The 17,633-nt window shown below is 54.4% G+C and overlaps 1 protein-coding gene across 1 annotated transcript in view; it reads right to left on the bottom strand.

Moving 5' to 3' along the window:
* Positions 1-17,633, bottom strand: part of LOC133354865 (cadherin-7-like) — a 71,491-nt gene that overhangs the window by 21,422 nt on the left and 32,436 nt on the right. The window contains 5 exon segments of the mRNA XM_061572017.1: positions 7,551-7,718; positions 10,290-10,409; positions 13,450-13,585; positions 15,137-15,295; positions 15,805-16,221. Of these exon segments, the coding sequence (XP_061428001.1) occupies positions 7,551-7,718; positions 10,290-10,409; positions 13,450-13,585; positions 15,137-15,295; positions 15,805-16,047 (826 nt within the window). The 5' untranslated portion in view covers positions 16,048-16,221.

Below are 17,633 nucleotides of genomic sequence, written 5' to 3'. Positions count from 1 at the left end.
CTCCTATCTCCCAAATATATCTGCTTCTGCTATCGCCCATTTATCCCACCTCTCCCCATCAGTCTCTCTCCCCTATCCCATTTCTCGCACCTCTCCCACCTCCCGCATTCTCTCCCCTCTCCTCTCCCCGTGTTCTCCAGCTGCCGAGGCTGTGCGTGCCCTTTGCGATCCGGGCGCCGATATATCGAGCAGCGTGGACGCAGAAAGATTAGTCCGATCCATCATCGGCGAGAGACACGCACAGAGAGAGAGAGCGAGCTTATAATTATTTGATTTCCTATTCATCATACGATTCCCCGCCAACTCATAAATCTGACGGCAAGACCGCGCACCGGTTAACAAAGGAGGGGGGTTTTGGGGGGAGCGCAGAACGAGAGAGAGAAAGAGAGAGTAAGAAAGAAAGAGAGAGAGAAAGAGAGAGTGCGAGAGAGAAACAGAGAGGCATTGCTCACTCGTTCACCTGCACCCGAGCGGTAGGTTTTTTCCGTGATAGGTAAAAGGCAGTCGCACAATGACTTCAGGTCAAGGCGTAGCCATGGAGTCAACATTGGGGGGGGACCAAATCTTCCAGGGGGTCTGGGGGTCGACCCCGCAGAAAAAAATCTAAATTTGAAAACTCATTTCTTGCCTAACATATAAAAAAAATCACTAACACATAGGATTAACTTTTTTTTTTACAATAATGTCTAATAGTGTTATTGTATTACATTGCTCCATTTTTTTCTATTTTACCTTTTCTTGTTTCATTGTATGTAATGGCAGAGATTTGTGATTAATAAAGTACAACCATAACCACAATCATATAAACATAAATCTATTTTATAGCAATATATTGGGGGCGAGACATTTTGAGCATATTTGAATATCGGAAGGGATGTGTCCCCTCCAAAATATATTATAATTACGGCCTTGCTTCAGGTGATAGTTACAAGCGAGCTCCACTCACTCATCTAGAGACCTGTGAGCTACAAAGACCTCCACTCACTCTCATAGAGATCTGTGAGCTACAGAGACCTCCACTCACTCTCATAGAGATCTGTGAACTACAGAGACCTTCACTCACTCTCAGAGACCTGTGAGCTACAGAGACCTCCACTCACTCTCATAGAGGCCTGTGAGCTACAGAGACCTCCACTCACTCTCACAGAGACCTGTGAACTACAGAGACCTTCACTCACTCTCATAGAGACCTGTGAGCTACAGAGACCTCCACTCACTCTCATAGAGACCTGTGAGCTACAGAGACCTCCACTAACTCTCATAGAGACCTGTGAGCTACAGAAACCTCCACTCACTCTCATAGAGACCTGTGAGCTACAGAGACCTCCACTCACTCTCATAGAGACTTGTGAGCTACAGAAACCTCCACTCACTTTCATATAGACCTGTGAGCTACAGAGACCTCCACTCACTCTCATAGACACCTGTGAGCTACAGAGACCTCCACTCACTCTCATAGAGACCTGTGAGCTACAGAGACCTCCACTCACCCTCATAGAGACCTGTGAGCTACAGAAACCTCCACTCACTCTCATAGAGACCTGTGAGCTACAAAGACCTCCACTCACTCTCATAGAGACCTGTGAGCTACAGAAACCTCCACTCACTCTCACAGAGACCTGTGAGCTACAGAGACCTCCACTCACTCTCATAGAGACCTGTGAGCTACAGAGACCTCCACTCACTCTCATAGAGACCTGTGAGCCACAGAGACCTCCACTCACTCTCATAGAGACCTGTGAGCTACAGAGACCTCCACTAACTCTCACAGAGATCTGTGAGCTACAGAGACCTCCACTCACTCTCATAAAGATCTGTGAGCGCTCGTTACCAATGGCAAATACTTAGCCACTGTGCTGCGTCTGTGATTCAACCAATAATCGCCTGCAAGCATATCCGGCCCGTGAGTCTATCCTCAGAATACAGCAGCGTGGGCTGCTGCTGATGATGCTACTACTGCTGCTCTCTCTGGGGAGGAGAATGTGAGAGGGGAGGGGATGGGGATTGGAGTCATCTACATCTAGAAGACCCCGCCCCCCCGGCAAAGCGCATGAGCATCTCTGCGACCCACAAAATGTGTTAGACACCCCCACCCCCTTCGCCCTCCCTGCTTCTAATTACCCGGTAATTAGCGCGCAATTAGGGCAGGGTGGGTGGAAATGGCCGACCCTGGTGATGCATGCGTGCACCCGGACGCACGCGGCGAAAACACTGACGCGCAAAGGCAAAGATCACCCGCGTAGCCTTTGAACAGACTGTCAGGGGCAAGTCCTGGCAGCTAGCAGCGCTGATGAAGGCCGGAATGGTGCGCGAGGTGTGGGGGGGTAGGTCGGTGGGCAGAAACGCGCCCGGCCACCTTTGCCTTTGGTCGTAAGTGACGATGTTCATATTGTTGCACCGGGTACTGTACTTGCTTAAGGCCGAGTCGATCTAGGGGGGTGCCCAACACCGGTTCAGATTCTAGATTTGAAGCTGTCGTGACTGCAAGGATTCATATGCTTATGTTTTTTCGGTAAAGTCACGTAGGTAAAAATTTTAAATTAATAAAAGTAAAATAAAATAAAAAGAAAATAAAAATCACGACGTTTCGGAGGCAACACAGATGACGGAAGCTTGTGTTGCCTCCGAAACGTTGTGATTTTTATTTTATTTTTTATTTTATTTTTATTTTATGAATTTCAATTTTTTACCTACGTGACTTTACCGAACAAACCTAAGAACCGGTTCAGATATTCGTCACGTGTGTTGGTGGCCGTGTGCGGGTAATCGAACTCGGGTCGCCAGATTCGCGGTGCAGTGCGCTAACCACTACACTCCCGCTCCCCACTTACTCACGTGCAAGCATGCACACAACACAGACCCAGGTCACTCTTGCGAATGAGACTCATCGCTGGAATCTCGAGTCGGCCCGCATCACCGCTCGCACTCCATCGCACGCTCACGCACGCAACACAAACTCGCACGCACACACAAGGCAAAGATCCCCCCCCTACGTCTAGCCTTGACAGACTGTTGGGGCAAGTGCTGTTAGCGAGCACCTATGACACACGAGGGGGTTGGTGGGCCAGAACCACGCCTGACCGCTTTTGTTTACCCAGAGTGGCGATGTTTACACACCGCACCAAGTACCCATCGTAGGCTGAGTCGTCCTAGGGGAGGCCCAGGACCGGGATCAGAAATCTACCACCGATGTTTGTCCTTGAGCGGGAATCGAACTCGGAACGCGGGTTCTGTCAAGTGGCGTGCTAACCGTTACCACTACGGCTCCCCACTCCGTCACGCATGCACGCACGCTCACCCAACAAGGCGATTCGATGTCGGAGCAACGTCATCATCATTACCACCACCACTACCATCTTCATCACCATAGTCAGGGGCCTCCCTCCCGATAGGAGTTCCCTCCCCCCCCCCCCATTACTGATGCCGCACACACGCGCACACCTCATCACAAGTCGCACAAATAAATCTCTGTTTGTCATCACCTCCCTCCCTCCCTCCCGCTCACTCGCTGCCTCCTCCTCCTCTTCTCTCGTGTTGCCTAGAGACCAGACCGGCGCATTGAATCACCCGTCCGCGTGGCTTTTTTTGGGGAGGAATTCGGTGGTGGTGGTGGTGGGGATGATAGGGGAGGTGATGGTGGTGGTGCGTGGATGAAAGAGGGTTGCGATCTTGGTGTATGTGGTGGTGGTGGTTATGTTGAATAGCGGAGATGGCGGTGATGGTGGTGGTGTGGGGGATATGGCGGAGGTGATGGGTAGTGGAGATGATGATGGTAGAAATAGTGGTGGTGGTAATGGCATTGGTGGTGGTGTGCGGGATAGGGGAAGTGGTGGGTGATAGTCGATAATGATGCCGATGGCTATGATCATGACGGTGGTGGTGATTGGTGGCAGTTGTGATAGCGATTGTGGCGGTGATGGCAGAGGTGGTGATGGGGGAGGTGATGGTTGAGGCGGTGATGGTGGTGATGGTGGAGGTGGTGATAGTGGTGAGCGAGATATCAGGTATAGCGCGTGTCCCGAATGAGTTGTGAGCGAAAATCACACGCAGAGTGTTAACCCACGGAGTGCGAAGCGGCTCTGAGATTGAACAAATGTAGCAACGCACATATACAACCCACATACATAACCCACACACACAACCCACACACACAACCCACAAACACAACGCACATACACAACCCACACACATAACCCACACACACAACCCACACACACAACCCACACACACAACGCACATACACAACCCACACACTACCCACACGCACAACCCACACACACAACCCACACACACAACCCACACACACGCCACCCACACACACAACCCACAGAACAAGCCACATACCAACCCACACACTACCCACACACAACCCACACACAACCCACACACACATACACTACCCACACACACAACCCACACACACACAACCCATACACAACCCACACACACGCAACCCACACACAACCCACACACACGCCAACTCACACACACAACCCACACACACATCCCACAGAACAAGCCACACACCAACACACACATCAACCCACACACACAACCCACACACACACAACCAACACTCAACCCAAACACACACAACCCACACACACACAACCCACACACACACACAACCCACACATACACAACCAACACACAGCCCACACACACACAACCCACACACACACAACCCACACATACACAACCCACACACACACACAACCCACACACACACAACCCACACACACACAACCCACACACACACACAACCCACACACACACAACCCACACACACACATACAACCCACACACACCAACTCACACACAGACAGGCCACACGGACCGGAGATTGTGAGCACAGTTAGTGCTGGGTCTAGGGTTATGGTTGATGGGTTCGGGTTTCCGGGCTCGCTGTAAGGGGTAGACTTTGAAACGAATCATTTTGACCCAATATCCCGAAACAGGACCCTCTTGAAAACAGCGACGAGTCTGAGTAAAAGCAAACCTGCCAAGCCCTTATCTTACCTTATTACAGACCAAATCAGACCTCATTGGTCCCCGGGTGCCCTTTATACACTTCAACGTTCATCCTACAAAGTCCCATCACAAGGTTGGAAACACAAACTAATAAACAAAAATGCGTTTGTCGGTATTGAAACCGCTGTACGCCGTATGGACCTGAAAACTCAATTTCCCTTGTACAAGAACACGGGGTAATTTCTCCGTGCGGAGAAATAAAACAGCGCCCCTCCTTGACCGTTAGCGCGGCGCTCCAAAGTCGTTGCGCAAAAACCCACCTCCCTTCTCCCTCCACGCCGACCATCGTGGTGAAGTATGGACAATAACGAAAACCCCTCCCCTCGCCCCCCGCAAATCCAGCGGGCTCGACGTCAACCAGCGGTGGAGTGACGACGCCTAAGGGTGACGCGTGGGCGTTTTCGTGCGTCTCTGCCGCTCGAAAGCTCAAACCTCTCAGGCCCACGTGGGCCCCCCTCGCAGCGTCAACGTTGCTCATCTCATTGCCAGAGGCGTCCATAGACGAGTGGGCGGTGTGGGGGGTGCCTGGGGGGAACTTCCACAGTGTGGCCCCCACCCCCTCCACCCCTCCCCCCTCCTTCCCCCAGCGCCGGCAGACGAAACAGGAAAAGTATTACATCTGATGATACCGTGGCGGTGACGTGTTTACCCCCTGCAACACCTACCCCCCTCCCCGCCCATCAAAGCGCGGGGCCCCGGGCGGTCACCCCGACTCACCGCACCCTTAAGGGGATGGCTCTGCGAACGTACATCTCACGCTGCCGACAGCACCATCATCATCAACATCGCTGCCATCACAACCTCGCTCGTCCTCCATCCTCCTCCTCTACACCCTCCTCCTCCCCCCCGCCTCTCCCTCCTCCGACGAGTAATTGGTAAACGCTGCGAGTAAAATATCAAGCAACGCCGCACCCGTAGCGGGAACGCGTGTCCCTCCACTCCCCACCACTACGACATCTCCCTCCAGCATCGGCCCCTCCCCTCCCCTCCATCTCCCTACCCCCTCTCCCTCCTCCGTGCATCTCGAGCTCCCTCATCTCCCCCCCCCCCTCTCTCGCTCTCTCGTTCTCCTCCAACTCCCTCGCCTCTGACTCCTCCATCTCTCCTCTCTCTCTCTTTCCTCCGCCTCTCTCTCCAATCTCCCTCGCCTCTCGCTCACTTCTCTCCTCCGTCTCCCCGCCTCCCTCGCTCCCGGTCTCTCATCGCACACCACACCAATCCCTCCCCCACCCCACTCACTCCCTCCCTCCTCTCCCCGTCGTCATCCATCCCTGCCTGCCCTTTAAACCCTCACTCCCTTCCTCGCTCTTTTAAATGATTCCCCCCTCCCTCCCTCCCTTCATTCACGAACACAATCTCTGTGTTTCTACGTTGCATACACACAACTCCCTCCCTGCATCCATCCCTCCCTCCCTCTCTGCACCACTCTCTCCATCCACCACCCTTCCTCCTTGCATCCCTCCCTTCATGCATCCTTCGCTCCCTCCACAAAGACAACGATCCCCCGCACAGCCTTCACGGACTGTCGGGGCAAGTGCTGTCAGCGAGCACCTATGAAGTGCTCTTCCTCCACAGACACACGTACACAAGCTCTCTCCCCCCCCTCGGCCCCCCCTCCTCTCTCCCCCCTCCACCCCCCCTCGGCCCCCCACCCACTCCTCTGGTGCGTTATTTGAGCTGCTGCTGTGGGTCATTGCCGGCCCAGGTTTCGGGTCAATAGCGCGAGAATTCAGATTCCAAATATTGGCAGAAACGCCCATCATAGCCGCACAGTCGCTGTGGTCAATGATTCTTGTATTTTAAAAGTTTGCCCTTTGATACCGGCAAATAAGAGAGCACACGTGGGAATGGCGATCGGGGGGGGGGGGGGTGGGTAACAAATATAACATTTGTATATTTATTTATTAGGGATCGTCTGGGGTGTTCAGCTAATCATATTTCTCACCACGTCTCCTCCCCCCGCCCCGTGCCTCCCCCGCGTCTCCCCCGCGTCTCAACTATATCGCCACCGCAACTCGCCCCTATCTCCCCCCCGTATCTCCCCCCGTATCTCCCCCGTATATCCCCCCATTATCTCCCCCGTATCTCCCCCCGTATCTCCCCCCGTATCTCCCCCTGTATCTCCCCCCATTATCTCCCCCCGTATCTCCCCCCCTATCTCCCCCCTATCTCCCCCCCGTATCTCCCCCCGTATCTCCCCCCATATCTCCCCCCGTATCTCCCCCCGTATCTCCCCCCTATCTCCCCCCCGTATCTCCCCCCGTATCTCCCCCCATATCTCCCCCCGTATCTCCCCCCGTATCTCCCCCCATATCTCCCCCCGTATCTCCCCCCGTATCTCCCCCACGCCTCTCCCGCGTCTTCCCCACCCGCTCCGTTTCCCCATAGCTCCCCCGAATCTCCTCCATATCCCCTCCATACCCCCCCTATACCCCCCTCCGTATTTCCCTCGCATCTCCCCCGCATCTCCCACCCACAGCCCCCAGCCCCCACCCCCCCCTTCCCCCGCCTCTCGTCACCCTGTGGGAAGAGAGGCGCGTTGTCGTTGACGTCCTCCAGGGTGATGGTGACGGTGGCGGTCCCCGTGAGGCCACCCTTCTGGCCCGCCATGTCCTTGCCCTCGATCACCACGCGGAACAAGCTGCGCGCCTCCCGGTCCAAGTTGGAGTGTGCCGTGCGGATCTCTCCTGCGGCAGCAGAGGCGGAAGCATCGTCGGCATCGTGAGCAGTGGTGCCATCGTCATCATCATCAGTGCCATCGTCACCAGCGTTACTCTCTCATCGTCATCATCATCATTGCCATCGTCATCATCATCGGTGCCATCGTCATCATCATCAGTGCCATCGTCATCATCATCAGTGCCATCGTCATCATCATCAGTGCCATCGTCACCAGCGTTACTCTCTCATCGTAATCATTATCAGTACCATCGTCATCATCATCAGTGCCATCGTCATCATCATCAGTGCCATCGTCATCATCATCGGTGTCATCGTCATCATCATCAGTGCCATCGTCATCATCAGCAGTGCCATCGTCATCATCATCGGTGCCATCGTCATCATCATCAGTGCCATCGTCACCAGCGTTACTCTCTCATCGTCATCATCATCATTGCCATCGTCATCATCATCGGTGCCATCGTCATCATCATCAGTGCCATCATCATCATCATCAGTGCCATCGTCATCATCATCAGTGCCATCGTCACCAGCGTTACTCTCTCATCGTAATCATTATCAGTGCCATCGTCATCATCATCAGTGCCATCGTCATCATCATCGGTGCCATCGTCATCATCATCGGTGCCATCGTCATCATCATCAGTTCCATCGTCATCATCATCAGTGCCATCGTCACCAGCGTTACTCTCTCATCGTCATCATCATCATTGCCATCGTCATCATCATCGGTGCCATCGTCATCATCATCAGTGCCATCGTCATCATCATCAGTGCCATCGTCATCATCATCAGTGCCATCGTCACCAGCGTTACTCTCTCATCGTAATCATTATCAGTACCATCGTCATCATCATCAGTGCCATCGTCATCATCATCGGTGCCATCGTCATCATCATCAGTGCCATCGTCATCATCATCAGTGCCATCGTCATCATCATCAGTGCCAACGTCATCATCATCAGTGCCATCGTCATCATCATCGGTGCCATCGTCATCATCATCAGTTCCATCGTCATCATCATCAGTGCCATCGTCACTAGCGTTACTCTCTCATCGTCATCATCATCAGTGCCAACGTCATCATCATCAGTGCCATCGTCATCATCATCAGTTCCATCGTCATCATCATCAGTGCCATCGTCACCAGCGTTACTCTCTCATCGTCATCATCATCAGTGACATCGTCATCATCATCGTTGCCATCGTCATCATCATCAGTGCCATCGTCACCAGCGTTACACTCTCATTGTCATCATCATCTTCAGCATCATCATCAGCATGGAGGTGAGTATGGGGGGTGGAAGTGGGGGCGGGCAAGTGGTGTTTGTGGAGGTACGGGAGGAAGGATAGGTGAACAGGGGGAGGAAGGTGGAGTGGGGGAGGGGGCGAGGTATGGGGTAAGGGGGCATGAGCGAGACGGTGAGGGGAGGTGGGTGGGTGGGGGGAGGGAGGTGGGTGGGTGGAGGGGGGCGGTGGGTGGGTAGGGGGGGAGGGCCATACCCCACCCCACCCCGCCACCACTCTCTGAGTAGCCGACTGAGTGAGTGTCTCAGCGACTGCCCCCGTTGTGAGCTCTGATCGCGCGGGTCCGGCCGAGGCTCCGCGCCTTCTCTGCCACCGTCTGCGAGGAGTGCTCGTGCTTATGATTGCTATCAATCAAGCAGCAGCAGCGGGATCGGTAACATCCCTGGCTGTGTCCTATCGAGGATCCATACCGTGCGGATGCGTTTGATAATTTAACATCAGCCACCCATGGAGGTGACGAAACACGCGTTAATTAAGTGAGGAGCTGTAATTGATTAATGAGACGGAAGGAGAGGAGGAGAGGGAGGGGGAGCCGGGAGGGAGTTCAGGAGGAGGAGGGGGTTACGGGAGGAGATGGGGCAGGATAATGGGAGGGATGGAAGGGAGGGGGGAGAAAGGAGAGAGGGGACGGAGTGGAGGGAGGGGATGGGGAGAGATCTGGAGACGTGCTGAGATGGAGAGACATCGGGGGAAAAAAGAGAGACAGAGAGAGATCGAGAGAGACACACGGGGAGATTGGAGCAGAGATGGGGAGAGACGCATGGTGACAGAGAGACGCACAGAGAGATACGGAGAGAGACGGGGAGAGACGGGGGGAGGAATGGGAGGTGGGACATTGGGATGCAGCAGGGGGAGATTCGGCATAATAATAATATTTATACTGGAGGAATCCGACAAACTATGCAGCTCTTTTGTACAGCTATCCAGTCGAGGGCAGATCAGAACGTTACAACAACAAACAACGCTTAAACAAACAATCGGAGTGCAAAGTATAGGAAAGGCAAACACATCACTTAAAAAGTATACAAATAAAAAAAAACACTTTTTTTTAACCAGGTGAGGCCCTACCGAGCTATTATGAGCTTCTTTTTCAGAAGCGACCTGGCCACAAATGATTGCTCAACAAAGTGGCTTATCGCGTGGACATTCATAGCAGCAAAATCATCTCAATTATAGAGACAGGGGATTGGGACATGGGAGACAAGGGAGATGTGGAGACACGGGGGGAGACACGGGGGTGGGAGGGGGGAGCAGGGGGCTTGTCTAACCGGTGTTGGCGTCGATGGAGAAGTATGGCTGTCCTTCTAGCAGCCGATAGACGACCCTCGCACTGTTCCCATACGAAGAGTCGTCCGCGTCCGTAGCCGTGACTCGAGTGACGGACGTTCCTGGGGTACACGGGAGGACGTGTGAGACATGGGAACATGGGGACACGGAGACACGGAGACATGGGGACATGGAGACATGGGGACACGGGGACACGGAGACACGGGGACACGGGGACACGGAGACACGGGGACACGGAGACATGGGGACACGGAGACACGGGGACATGGGGACACGGGGACGTGTGAGACACGGGGACACGGGGACACGGAGACACGGAGACATGGAGACATGGGGACACAGAGACATGGGGACACGGAGACACGGAGACATAGGGACATGGAGACATAGGGACACGGGGACGTGTGAGACACGGGGACACGGGGACACGGAGACATGGGGACATAGGGACATGGGGACACGGGACGTGTGAGACACGGGGACACGGGGACACGGAGACACGGGGACACGGAGACATAGGGACATGGGGACACGGAGACACGGGGACACGGAGACATAGGGACATGGGGACACGGAGACACGGGGACACGGAGACATAGGGACATGGGGACACGGAGACACGGGGACATAGGGACATGGAGACATGGGGATACGGGGACGTGTGAGACACGGGGACATGGGGATACAGATAAATGGGGACATTGGGACATTAGGACATGGGGACATAGGGACAAGGAGACACGGGGATCCAGAGACACACACAAATACATTCTGTCCTGGGCCTCTCCTTCTGTCGGCTCAGCCTCAAATGAGTACCTGGTGTGGAGTGTAAACATCAGGAGTGGAGAGACGAAATCAGCGGGCTGTGGCGCTGGCCAGAATCAATAGCAGTGGTTCATAGAGAGATGGAGAGGACCGGGGGAAGGGTATAAGGATTGGCCAAGGTGCGGTGCGAAAGAAGTCCAACGTGCATAGAGCAGACGAGAGAAAGATGATGAATCAGACGGAGAGGGTGGAAAGTGAACGGAGACGCGGAAGAGCGAAAGGGGTCGGGAGAGATGCGGAGAGGGAGGAGGAAGAGGCTGCTGCGTGGAACAGCGTCTGTTCTCACCGTGGGCGGAGAGAGGGAGGGGAGGGGTTTCAGAGTGTGGGGGGGGGGGGGGGTCACACAAGCCACGTGGTTTACGGGAGGCTTGAGCTGCTTTAGAGAGACGATCGTGGAGCCAAATACTGATTGGTAGAATTGACGATGTGGAGGGACCCTCCTGAAACGATCGTCTTGAGACTCGGCGAGGGTTTGCCGAATAAATAAAATCAGTCGCTATCATCATTGCTGTTGTTACAAAGACAAATATCCCCCTAGTGCCTTTAACAGACCGTTGGGGCAAGCGCTGCTAGCGAGCACCTACGAAGGCCGGCTCGGCACCCGACATTGGCGGGTGGGTGGCTAGAACCACACCCGGACGCCTTTGTCTTTCCAGTGTACCAACGTTGGGCGAACGTTATTCCAACGTTGGACGAACGATGGACGAACTTTGGACGAACGTTTAGTTATACAATTTAGCATCGCCGCCCACACCCAGAGTGGGGACCCGTGAATGTCTCCGCTCAATCATCTCCGGGCCCGTAACGACACAAATGTTATTAATTGAACGCAACGGTAAATAAATAAACGGAGCAGGGTATGGATTTGTGAATTGTCTGGGGGGAGGGGTGAGGCTGGGGGAGGGGGGGGCGGGGGGAGAGTGGGGGGAGCAGTAGCGCAGTGGTTAGCGCACTGCGCTACGAAGCCTGGCCACCTGAGTTTGATTCCCGCTCATGGTTTTCGATGTTGATTGGAGAATGTCTGAAACAGTCCTCAGGCTCCCACTGGTCGAATCAGCCTTAAATGTGGTGGTGGGGGTGGTGATTGCAAAAGAGGGGAGCGGAAGTGCAGCGGTTAGCGCGCTCCGCTACGAACCCGGCGTCTGGAGTTCGATTCCCGCTAAGGGCCAACATTCGTGACGATTATCTGAACCATCCCGAGCCTCCCCTAGGTAGACTCAGCATCAAAATTCATAGCTAGTCCGATGTGTAGTAAACATTACCCATTAGGGAGACAAAGGCGGCCGGGTGTGTCGCTGGCCACCCTTCCCCTCCTGTGCCGTGCCGGCCTTCATAGGTGCTTCCTAACAGAACGTGTCCCAACAGCCTGTTCAAGACAAAGATCCCCGTATAGCCTTTAACAGACTGAGCACCTATGAAGGCCGGCACGACACACAACGGGGGTGGGGTCGCCAACACCACCCACCCCCGGCCGCCTTTGTCTCCCTAGTGGCGATGTTCACACACCTCACAGGTACTCATTCGAGGTTGAGTCGACCTAGCGGGAGAGGCCCAGGACTGGTTCAGATAATCGTCACCGGCGTTGGCTGCGAGCAGGAGTCGAACTCGGCTCGCAGGGTTCGTAGCGCAGCGTGCAAACCGCTGCCGCCACCGCTCCCCCACACCGCCACCACCGCCGCCACCACCGCCGCCACATCCTCCGCACGTGCCTCAACCCTCACTCACTCCATCACCTCCACTGACACTCCCCACTTGAGCTCATCTCAATCACGCATAATCTCTCCGATTTTCCATGCTCGCTCTGAATCCAGCAATGCAGCCCCAGCACGGAACCCGGGCATTCATCATCACCCACCGCCGCTCTCGGCCGAAATTTATTCCGCCCAAAATATTTCACTCCGCCGAATTAAAAATGTCCCTTTTTCTTTATTTATTTATTTGCCTCCCTCAAAAACGCGAGCCCGCGCGGACGTCTCTCACTCCGTTTATTCCGCCCCGACCTGAACTGCTCCACGGAGCCGCAGAGACGCGTTTCAATATCATGCGCACGGATAAACCAGGCGAACACGCCGACGCTGGGGCAACGTTGGGAATGTGGTTGTCGCAACGTTGGCCCGACATTCGTCCAACGTTGGACAAAATTCAAACGAATGTTGGTCCGAGAGTGTGGTGCGCGGTGTGCATGATTGCATGTTGAACTTCTTTCACACCACACGTAGCCAACCGCGCTGATGGGAGGTGAGGGGGGAGGAAAGGCCAACGGACGGTGGGTGGTGGGTGGTGAGTGGTGGTGAGTGGTGGTGAGCGGCGACTCACCGATGGGAGACATCTCAGGCACGCTGGCGTGGTACGGCTCGTCGGGGAAGCGCGGCTCGTTGTCGTTGATGTCCTGAACTTTGACCACGAACTGCGTGGGCGGCTCCAGGGGCTGTCTGGTCACCGCGTCCACCACCTTGCACCACGTCACAACCACGTCACAACCACGTCACAGCCACGTCACAACCACGTCACAACCACGTCACAACCACGTCACAACCACGTCACAGCCACGTCACAACCACGTCACAACCACGTCACAACCACGTCACAACCACGTCACTCTAGAGTGAACCACATCGCTCGTGAGGCTGCCACATCGCATCTCCGAGACAACCACGCCAACCAACGCGGGGACGTCGTAACCATGGCGGAGGATGTCCGTCTTTCACAGGAGGAGGTGGGTGGGAGCGTGGCAGCCCGGAGGAAAGAGACAAGAATCCGACGCCGCTGAAAAGCCTTGGTTCCATTCGAGGTCTCGGCCACAACCGCAGCGTTTGCGCGTGGGTCTCTTAGTATAGCGAGTTGATGGCCTAAGCCCGGTCACCAGTGAATATCATAGAGACCCACAGACTCACACATAGGCCCATAGACTCACATAGAGACCTATAGACTCACATAGAGACCCATAAACTCAAACAGAGAGTCATAGACTCACACAGAGACCCATAGACTCACAGAGAGATCCATAGACTCACACAGAGACTCTTAGACTCATACAACGACCCATAGACTCACAGAGAGACCCATAGACTCACACAGATACCCATAGATTCACAAAGAGACTCAGGGACCCATAGAGGCACTTAGAAAACCATAGACTCACATAGAGGACCATAGATTCACTGATATACCCAAAGACTCACATAGCGATCCATAGATTACATAGAGACCCATAGACAACATAGAGACCCGTAGACTCAAGCAGAAACCGCAGACTCACACACATTTACATAGACACAAATAGACTCACACAGAGAGAACTATATAGAATCGCATCACAACCACTGCACACAGGCATACGAAAACAACCCCTGTCATATTAAATGTAGGCACTGCACTTCGTTTTGGCTAAATTCCAGACGTGAGGATTAAAAATATCGGTTTTGGCTGTCATGTGACGAACGCTCCTCTGTGTAGCAGCAGGACGCGTGAGAAAGTGCTGCCCCTGGGGCTGCTGGGGAAGGGATGATTGGTTCGGGATTGTCACCCGGGACTACCCCCACCCACCCTCCCCTCCACCCCCCCGTTTCCTACTCCCCCCCCCCCCCTACCCCCCCCCTCCTCCTCCATCCCTCACCTTGACTCCCTCCCTCCACTCTCTCCCTCCCTCCACGTATTCCCTCTCTCCCCACCTTCCCCCCACCTCTCTCCCACCCCCCACCCACCTCCCCTTCCACCCCCCGTTTCCTACTCCCCCCCCACCCCTCTACCCCCACCTCCTTCCCTCACCTTGACTCCCTCCCTCCACTCCCTCCCTCCACTAATTCCCTCCCTCCTTCACTTCACCCATTGCTCCCTCCTTCCTTGTTCATATCCTCTCTCTCTCTCTCTTACCCCTCCACCCCTTTGCCTCACATCTCCCTCCCTCCCCACCTCCCCCCCACCTCTCTCCCCCCCACCTCTCCCCCCCCCACCTCTCCCCCCCCACCTCTCCCCCCCCCACCCACCCCCGCCCCTCCTCTACCTGCGCAAGCAAGGTGTAGAGCGACTGTTGTTCTCGGTCCAGAGCCTGGGACACTCGGATGTCGCCCGTGTGCTCGTCGATTGTGAAGAGGGACTCTGCTCCCTCCCCCGTGAGCAGGTAGAGAACTGATCCGTCGCCAGGGTCCTGGTCAGAGTGGAGCTGAGGGGAGGGGCCGGGGTGGGGGGAGGGGGTGGAGCAGAGAGAGAGCGAGAGAGAGAGGTTGTGTCACGTTTCTTGACATTCGACAAGTAGGAGTCGTGAAGGGGCAAAGCTTTGGGCTTTTTTTGCTTGGAGGCTCAACCAGGACACGTGGGTTCAGCCCTGCCCGCTAGACACGTCCCAGCCATTATTATATTATTTTATTATATTATATTATTGTTTAATTTTGATTATATTATTATTTCCCTTCTACGTGACTTTACCGAAAGAACCAAGAAGACGCCCCAGCCAGTTATCAACCCCGCCCAGAGTCAAAAGCACTTTGATTCTAAATGTGGACGGAAGGAATGAACAAAACAGAGGGACCAGAGCAAAAATCCACGCGACCACGTGCAGAGAGACTCACATGCAAACTGCAAATATACAGCAGGCGTCAGGGTCGGAATAGAACCCACGGTCTCCTGCATACCGGGTGAGGTAGTTAACATCTCGCACTCACACAGACTCACCTTGCCGATCTTGAAAGGCTCGGGCATTTTAAATTCTTCCACCACGAAGAACTGATTCCACACCCAGCTCCGCTTGCTCCTCCGAGCCAGCCCCAAGTCATGCCCTTGACCCTGAGCCTGGCCTTGACCTGGCTGGATCGCCTGCCAGGCTGCGGTCGCTGGCTGGAGAGGGGCTAGGGCGACGACGACGAGGAGAATGACAGCTCCCCCGAGAAGCGGGACGTCGAACCCGGGCGAACGCATCTCTCTTGTAGCCAGATACGTCGTCCTCCAATACGGGCAACTGGTGACAAGGCGGCGGTAGTGATGATGATGATGATGATGATCTTGGTGGTGGTAGAGGAGAACGAGGACCTGCGGCTGCTGACGAGCAGGCGGACTTGTGGGAAGCTTTGAATTTGACGGACGTGGAATTCACTGTCGGTTGGGGGGAGCGAGAGCGAGAATAATGATCAGCGTCGCCATCAGAATCACCATCAGCAACAGCGGTGGCACTAGCAGCAGCAGAAGCAGCAGGCAGCAACAACAGGAATGATAGTCGTTCAATATCATCATCATCAGCTAAAATATCATCATCAGCAGCAATATCATCATCAGCAGCATCATCAGCAGCAGCAATATCATCATCGCACCTCCGATTAACGCGGTTGGCTACGTGCGGTGCGAACGAAGTTCAACATACATATAGTAAGGCCACAATCAACAGCAACAGCAGCAGTTCGCCATCATCATTAGTAGCAGCAGCAGCAGCATCGCCATCAGCAACATCATCACCATCAGCAGCAGCATCAGGATCATCACCACCTGTGTCACAATAACCCTTAAAACTAGAACCTGAGATACTGTACTCCCATCCCTGCGTGATCCACCATCCCCCAACGCTGTATTTGTGTATACATATTCCCACGTGACAGAGTGTACGATAATACGTTATTTTATAAACGTGCATATTTAGTTCCCCAGGATAGCCTCACTGAGTCCCAGGAGCTATAATGTGTGGGCAGGTCGCTTATAAAAAATTGTTTAAGACCGAAGTGGGCTTTGCCTGGTAGGATGGGGATGGTTTAGTTTAATTCGTATGTGTTTTGTGGGATTTGTTTACCTTCCCTGTACTTTGCACTACGATCTATATGTTTTATTCTTCTTCTTCTTGGTTCTTTCGGTAAAGTCACGTAGAAGGGAAGTTCTTACCCCGTGCCCCGAGTGGACATCTGTGAGAAAATGGCTTCATCGCTCATCTGATTCCCCCAGAATAAATGCACATTCTGATGCATTGCCCAGGAGGGTGCTGCTACAGTGGGATGTGTGGGCCATGCATTCCCTGAGTGATGAGAGTTTGGCTTCGTGTGGTGGAGGAAAAATCCGAGAATCCCGGAGCAAAATCCCCAGCAGACAAACGCGCGCGAGGTTTATGAATCCGAGACAACTCCGCACAGACGGATTCACGATCCCACTTCCTGCACATCCATCTCCAGACCACCTCAAAGCTGTCGAGAACGGACATCAACATCACACCACCACCACCACAATCACAACAGCGACGACCGCCGTTCGCCACTAAGTGGCAGTGACGTCGCCACAGCGTCTGTGCCAGGCTGCGTGCTCGCTACAGGTCACGGGACAGACCCAGGTGCCGTGGGTTTTACTGACTGAGATGACCACTGGCATACGCACCACCTCTGCTCCCCGCTGTGCCAGCCCGCTGCGTTTTAACCCCCCGGTCGCCACTGCTCGTTGTTGTGAGCGTCGCTTCTCCACCCTCCGCTGTTGCTGGAGGACGACTGCCTCCAACTGCCCAGTAGCGTTCCTCGCGAGCCTCCGCCTCCACA

This window comes from Lethenteron reissneri, chromosome 49 (assembly GCF_015708825.2).
Source record: "Lethenteron reissneri isolate LAM-NWPU_2019-01 chromosome 49, ASM1570882v1, whole genome shotgun sequence".
In the NCBI taxonomy this organism is placed as follows: Eukaryota; Metazoa; Chordata; class Hyperoartia; order Petromyzontiformes; family Petromyzontidae; genus Lethenteron; species Lethenteron reissneri.
Note: the sequence above shows the minus strand (reverse complement) of the source record. Positions and strands in the feature narration are given on the sequence as shown.